Here is a 7,520-nt window from a genome sequence, read left to right as displayed (position 1 = left end):
GCACTCCAGAAATATCACTCCGAAAGAAGGGTGACAAATTAGAAGGATGATGGACCTCAGAAAAGGATGGCTGTTGGGAGGCTGTTGCTAAAATATGGCAAAGAAAACTTGAACTAAGGCCATGATGGGACAGAGAGGGAGAGTACTACACTCAGACTTAGGCAAGAGGGACCCCTGCCATGGCCCAGACCACTACTTTGGAGGTCTGCTTCAGGCCTTCTGTTTGAAGAGTCGGTGGGGTCAAGGCAACAAACTTTTCAGGAGCCCATGTATCCCCTCTAGACCATTTTATGGATACTTGCACCCCAGAATTTCCTGCTCAAATAGCCCTGATACCAATTTCAGAACCAGAGCAGTTCTCTTCCCTACATTCATCCTCTGAAAAGCAGATCATGCTGTCTGTGTGCACCTTTAGGCCTGAGAGTGGGCAAAAAGTGAGATGTTTGCAAGAGGTATGGATGAGACTTGACATACACGTGGGGGTGTCCACTCACATGAGTGTGAGAAAGAAGATGGGATGGGCCAGAGACATGGCATGGCCCTCCAAAGAGTCAGAGAATTTTAAATTAGATCCTGGCCTTCTGGGTTGTTATGAAGGTGTATTTGCCAAGTTAGAATGATAGAACATATTTCACTTAAAAATTTTTAGCTCGATTTATAACTTTTAAATCTTTATACATCTCTTACTCCAGGGCGTGCGAATGTTAGGGACAGGCCTGAAGAGGAGGGAGTGTAATGAGGAGGGATTCAGGAGGTTGGTTGACTGGCCAGCACCTGGAGGCCTGTTAGATGCTGAAGAGGTCTTCCAGATTTCTGACCCAAGAAGCTCTTATTTTTCTGAGAAGTCATTTTTGTGTGCGTTGAGGAAAAGAGTGGGCCCACCATCTACTAATAGGACCAGGAGGAGAGAGTAGTGTCAGGCAGTACGGGAACATTGGAGGGTGCCTCAGAGACAGGGGTGGAGCCTGCAGAACGGGCTAGTGGGTATGTGGAGGGAGGGAGGGAGAGAGATTCACAGTTGCCCAACATGATATATATTATTGTGGATTCCAGATAGAAGAAATGGAAATCAGCCTGCCAAACATTCACTACTTTAACATAGACATGTCGAAGATGGGACTGATCAACAAGGAAGAGGTAAGAACGTTAAAAATATTTAAAGCACATCTACCTTCCTTCCCCGTTCCCTTACCCCTCTTTATAAACTTAGGATGATACTATCACCGACCAAAACTATTAAGAGCAGGAACTCTTGGTTTTGGAATATTTAAAGTTGCTACTGATTAGAGCCCTCTTAGGCTCTGGGCCTCTCGATACCTGAGGCTGGTACACCCTAGCAGTGGATGAATGATTACAGAGGAGCGTTGGAAGTCACAAACAGTAAAAGACAAAGCGAGAACAGAGTGTACCCAAGGAAACGGCTCTGAGATCCGCTTCTCCGAACAGTGCCGCACAAGGTCACAGCTTCATTATTCTTTTATCATGAGGTGATGAGGAGAAAAAACAAGATTCTATCTTCGTTTCGTCCATCATCTCTAACTTTTGATTAAGTAGTCAATCCAGTAGCGTACAATATACACAGAAAAGATGAAAGAGTATTTGTGTGTGTGTGTTGTGTGTGTGTTTCTACTTTCAATTACAGAAGGCCAGATGAGGAAATTCCGTTTTTGAAAGGACACTTTGTCTTGGAAAAAGCGCTTACCCTGACTTAGTTTTCGCCATGGCAGAAGGCTAAACCAAGTCAGTGTGTCTGGCTACATCAGGCTGTAAGCGGAGGTAGAGGTAGAAACAAAGGTCATGCTTTGTGCCTGCTATAGTTGCTTTAGAGCCCTAGGTTGCAGAGGACAATGACCTTGATCCCATGTGTTGTTCATTCACCTGGAAGGAGGGGCAGCACTGTTTACTTCAGAGGAAGGAAAGGATGTTAATTATCAGAATGCCATTAATTAGAATGTAAAGACTTTTTAAATGATTACCTTCTAAAGGGCAGGAGAGAGACCTGAAAGTAATCCTGACTATGTCCACCAAAGGTGAAACAAACGCACCCCAAACACAAAAAGGCTTAGGCGTCATGACCAGAACAACCACCTCCCACCCCCAACCCTGGCAGAGAGAGAGAGGAGGGTCTCCTCAGGGCCCCCTAATGCCTCAGGCCTGTGCTGATTTCAACTCCTGTGGGCTGTGGGCTGAGGCCACAGTGTCCCTTGCTCTGAGAAGTCAGACTCAAAGCTCCCTTCTGGAGCCCAGCAGGGGACCCGAAGGCGGAAAGTCCTGCATTCCTTTTGGCCAGGGTTCTGCATAAAGACACCAGAGTCAGTGAACAAACTGTCCCCTGTCTGTGTCTGCACTTTAGGGATGGCTAGAGCTGCTCTCAGGCCCTCGCCCGGAAGATGTGTATAAAGTGAAGGCAACATATGAGAAGAAGGGAGTCAGGACACACTGACAATAGCAGATAAGTGACAAATGAGAGAGTGGAAAGACAGAAGAACTCCAAGTGTATAGCTGTCTGGAGCCATTTAGCACTGGGCTAACAGCCCTGTGGACCTCAAATGCTCCTAAGGGCACGGCCATGTTATATAGCATCAGACAGTGATTGATGTTCAGTGTGAGTCATCAAAAAAAGTCCAAATTACGTTCACTACCCTCTATTTAAAAGGCAAGGATATGTAATGCATTTGAGAAACGTTTATATCCCAATGATTGAAATTTTTCTAAAGCTCTTTAATTTGACTCATTTCTTAACTATCACCAGAAAAATAAGGCATTGCCATGATTGAAGTAACCTGATTGTAGGGTATGCACATTTTCCTGTTTAGCAAGTTGTTGTTTTTGTTGCTGATTTAATATTGATTCATAGACTAAAGGAGAGGTCTACTTTAATGTCTTTGAAGTTACAATGTGGTTTTTCTACAGGTCTTGCTACCAACAGACAATCCATACGGCAGAATTACAGGTACAGTCAAGAGGAAGCTGCTTTCGAAGCTGTGACATTGTAGCTACCAGTGGGAGTCCACTCTCAGCTGAGGAATTCCTTAAGCCACTTGTGATGCTGGAAATCATAGCATGCAACCATGCAAATTTTCAACCACCTATGATAATTTATAGTGTTCGTGTTCCTCTTGTACTAAATAATTTGTCTACACCTAGCTCAGCAATGTGTTTTGTGATTAGTAATTATAAAATACCTTCTGGATACAGTTTATTTCACAAATGCTGAATGACAATCACAAGTCGATATTTCTTTTTAATTGTCTTGCGCCTTCCTATCTTAGAGAAACTTTGAGATCAATTTACTAAGAAAATAACCATGAATTAATGGAAGTGTCATATCAATTAATTTGTGCACAAGTTGAAAAAGTACTCATTGTTTTCATTCTACTGGTGCTAAAACTGCTCTGGGTAGTGCAGAAAATGAAATGACAAAATGATATTTTGAAATATATCACCATTGTGACTTCGATTAGACTGAATATTTAAACTTTTAAGAATGCTCTAGCATATGTATCATTGGGAGTTTATTTCTACTGTAAAACTTTTTTAAAAATCTTAATGTGTTGCTTTTATGACATTTATAACCCTTAGAGAATATTTAGTACACATTGGGGCACTAAAAAAAAGTGTAAATTATTTTCTTAGAACAATGTATCCCTTTGGCATGAAGAGTCACATTTAATAAACGCTAAGTCAATATACTGATAGATGAATATACATATGGAAAGAAGACCGAAGACCACATATGGAAATATCAGCAGTGATGACTTCTGGATGCTGGGATTATGAGTGATTGTTATTTTGCCATGTGCTTTTCTGAATATTCCAAATACAAACATTTATTACCTATATAATCAGAGAAATAAATATACTCGATCATTTAACAATGCATTCAGATTTTGAGTGATTATCTTTACATCAATTAATTAACTCTACTATAGAATATATAGCATAAAGTTTCAGAAACTATAATATTAGAAATCCATTATGAAAACCTGTCCACATGAACATTCTAGATAACATTCCTCCATTTATTAAAAAAAATTTTTTTAAATCTCCATTTTTTATGGATGCTTACATATAAGTGCTTAGTATAATTTGATAATCTGCTTCATTCACCTTTATAGTATTACTACTTAAGGTAGCATGGTGTAATGTTTAATTTCACAAACTCATTTAAATCCTGGATCCACCTATTGCTAGCTATATGACAAGTTTTCTCATGCATAAAATGAAGTGAAAATAGAAACTACCTCATAGGTTTTTTGAGGATTAAATGGGTTAACATTTGTAGAGTGCTTTGGTAGTATTTATGCCTGACATATAGAAATTTCTATATGCGTTTGTTAAATGAAATATCCTGCCTTATTTTCATTTGTTATTGGACCTGAGTAGAAAGTCATCACTGGACTTCGTCAGTGAGGTGAGAGATAGGAGGTCTGAGAGCAGCAAATCCTAGAAGATGCTAGAGGCCATTCGCCAGCTAGTGCCTGCTTGGAAAGAACATGAGATAAGAAATCATTTGATAAGGAAAGCTTCGTGCTATATCTAATACTCATGTAACAAAATGTGCTTCTATGACATGTAACTTGCATGGCCAAATGGCAAGTACATTTATTCGTCTGCTGATTTGATAATTTTGTTCAAAAAGGAATTTAGAATCTAACATGATGTTTCCTAAACAAGCAAATAAGAACATAAACTTAATCAGGCCTTTCTTACTTGACACACTCTTGGTCATGTAAGTTATAGAAACGCTGTATTTGCTTCAAAGAAGAAATTCACGTTAAAGAAGAATCCTTAGAAACTGTGACCAATTTTAGACATGTATGCATTTTGCTTCTTTGAAGTTCTTAAAACATTTATTGTAATGGGAAGCAAATGAGCTACTGAATGTAGTATCCCAAGTGTGTGACGACAGAAAAGCCTATACTCGTAAATTTTCAACCAGGTTCCTGTTTTGTGAAGGATGTTTCCTTGCAGTTAGGATTGCAAACTATGTGCTAAAAACCAGGCTTTGAGTTTCACTTGCTCCTTTCAGTGCTGGCAGAGGAGCAGGCGGTCCTGAACTGTAAACACCTGTAAGGTAGTTGTAGCAAAACACTTTGTAATTTTGTTATGGAAGGCCATGTGAACTCTTCGAATTTTCTGAGAAGCAGAGCTGTCTGTCTCAACACTCTCCTCTTTTCTCTCCCTTTCCTTACGCCTACTTCATCTCAAGTACTTTCATGGGAGAATAATGCAGGTGCGTTTACCGCCTGGGAGGCAGTTTGCATGGTACTCAATGAAGCAGCCATTGTTTGAGGCTTGTGGTTTTGGCAGCCAAGATTCTGGCTAAGACTTGTTCCAAATCCTCTGAATTCTATCTCCTAACTTTTTACTGAGACAGACCCAGAAAATGTGTCCTATGCCTTTTCCTTTTTTAGAATCAGACTTAAGTGCATACCATCTTCTACTTATAATAACCTGCTTTTTCCTTCTTTTTTCTCCCCCAGGGTAATAACAATAACTCTTTTGAGACAGAATTTTACTTATTTGTCATTGAAATGAATTTAGCTTTTGTAATCCCCTGGGTTTTTTTTTTTTTTTTTGCCACTTTAAAAAATTGCCTTTATTCAGAATCATAAGATTTTTTTTTAATCCTACCATAATTAAAGTTTTAAAAAAATATAGCACTCGGTGCAGTGAAATACTACATTTATTATTCAAACACTTAAGGCAGGTTTCTCACAGTTTACATGTGAGAATTTAGCATGATCCAAACCCAAATATCCATTTCTCATATCTTTTAATATCTGCAGCAGCTACTGACTTAGAAACCTTTTTTAAAGCCATTTCAAAATCCTCCATAGTTGTAGGCATGTGCATTTCTTCTCTTGAAAGATTTCGGATTTCTTCTGGGGTCAAACCTTCAATACGCCTTCTCGTTGCCATCAAGGATGCATCCCTGCACACGTCTCAACTTTTCTCTAACCTTCTAACCCTCTGTCCCGAAAGAGCATTTCCTTTCCTTCAGACTCTGGTCTGAACGGAGTTTGCCTTTTGTAGTCTTCTTTGTAAAACCTTTGTAACTTCTGCTTCCTCACCTGCATTTATGAGGAAACCAAAGCTTCTTTCTAAAGACATGGATTTCAAGCCTCTAACCAGACACACCGGGTTCTTCCTGCCTCCTAATATTGGAAACTTAATCTCTTTGTATTTTTCATAGTCTTTGTTCTCGTTTCTTTCAGAGCTCAGCTGCCTCTCATTCTTCCATTTGCCCAACTAAACTCTCAGAAATTCTCAGAAATTTCCTATTGAAAATTTAATGGCTGTGGACCTACTTCCCAGGAAAATGCTTATTCACATCTCTACAGGTGCCATAACATCTACTACTGAGGAAGTAGTTTACACTCTATTCTTATAGGATAAATGATTCCAATAGAAATTTATCACTTAAGAATATATTCAACCAAACTTAGAACAAGGGCATACAGACTACCCTTATATGAGAAAGGGAAATAAGTATATTTAGAATAAAAGAGAAAGATTCCATGTGTATTACTTTCCTGAGGCTGTTGTTACAAATTAACACAAACTTGGTGGTGCATAACAACAGAAATTTATTCCCTCATTGTTCTGGAGCCCAGGGGTCCAAAATCAAGGTGTTGGTAGGATTGCACTCTCTTTAAAAGCTTGGGAATGGGCTGGGAGGAAGAAGAAAAAAGCTCTAGATGGTATTCCGTCCTTGCTTGTTTGTTCAGCTTCTGCTATCTTCAGGGGTTCCTTGGCTTGTGGCTCTACAACACCAATCTCTGCATGGTCGCATTGCCTCTTTCTCTTCTGCCTGTCAGTCTCCTCTGTTTGACTCTTACATAGATACCTGTCATTGAATATAAGGCCCACCCAGATTAGGTATGATGACCTCTTCATCTCAAGATCCTTAACTTACTGACATCTATGAAGTCCTTTTTTTTCCATGTAAGGTCACATTTACAGTTTCTGGTAATTAGGATGTGAACATAGGATTTCAGGTCCACTTCTCAACCTACTCCACCAAGTCAGAGGACAGTAAGCTTCTTGAGGGCAGCTCTTCTGATACCGATTGAATCTTTAGCTACAGACAGGCTACTATTACCTTTGTATCTAGGGATGGCCACCCTCCCTCCCCCCGCCCCTCCACACACACTCTTTAGTTTGATCAGCTGTTACTAGATGTTTATAAAAGGGTGAAGAGCATGGACTTTGGATCTAGATAGTGCTAAGTTTTAGAATGGGCTCCACCCATTTCTAGCTATGTGAGCTTGGGCAACTTACCCTAAACTTTAGTTCTCTAATCTTGAAATGGGATGATGATGATGATGATGATGATGATGATAATAATAATAATAATGTCTACTTCAGAGTAACTGAGATAGTGCAGGTGTGAGTCAGAATGTTGTTGGTTTCAAGTAACCGAATGCTTAAGAGTGTCTTAAATTTAAAAGGCATCTTATTTACTCAAGATGTTTAGAGATAGACTATCCCAGGATAGATTTTGCCATTTGCTG

General features: G+C 39.6%; 1 protein-coding gene across 1 annotated transcript in view; it reads left to right on the top strand.

Annotated features, from left to right (window-relative positions):
- LOC102878680 (uricase) overlaps window positions 1-2,988 on the top strand; it is a 24,944-nt gene extending 21,956 nt beyond the window's left edge. The window contains exons 7-8 of the mRNA XM_006919358.1: window positions 1,054-1,137; window positions 2,914-2,988. Coding sequence (XP_006919420.1) covers window positions 1,054-1,137; window positions 2,914-2,988 — 159 coding nt within the window. The remainder of the gene's footprint in view (window positions 1-1,053; window positions 1,138-2,913) is intronic.
- Window positions 2,989-7,520: the final 4,532 nt, after the last annotated feature.

This window comes from Pteropus alecto, unplaced genomic scaffold, assembly GCF_000325575.1.
Source record: "Pteropus alecto unplaced genomic scaffold, ASM32557v1 scaffold25, whole genome shotgun sequence".
In the NCBI taxonomy this organism is placed as follows: Eukaryota; Metazoa; Chordata; class Mammalia; order Chiroptera; family Pteropodidae; genus Pteropus; species Pteropus alecto.
Note: the sequence above shows the minus strand (reverse complement) of the source record. Positions and strands in the feature narration are given on the sequence as shown.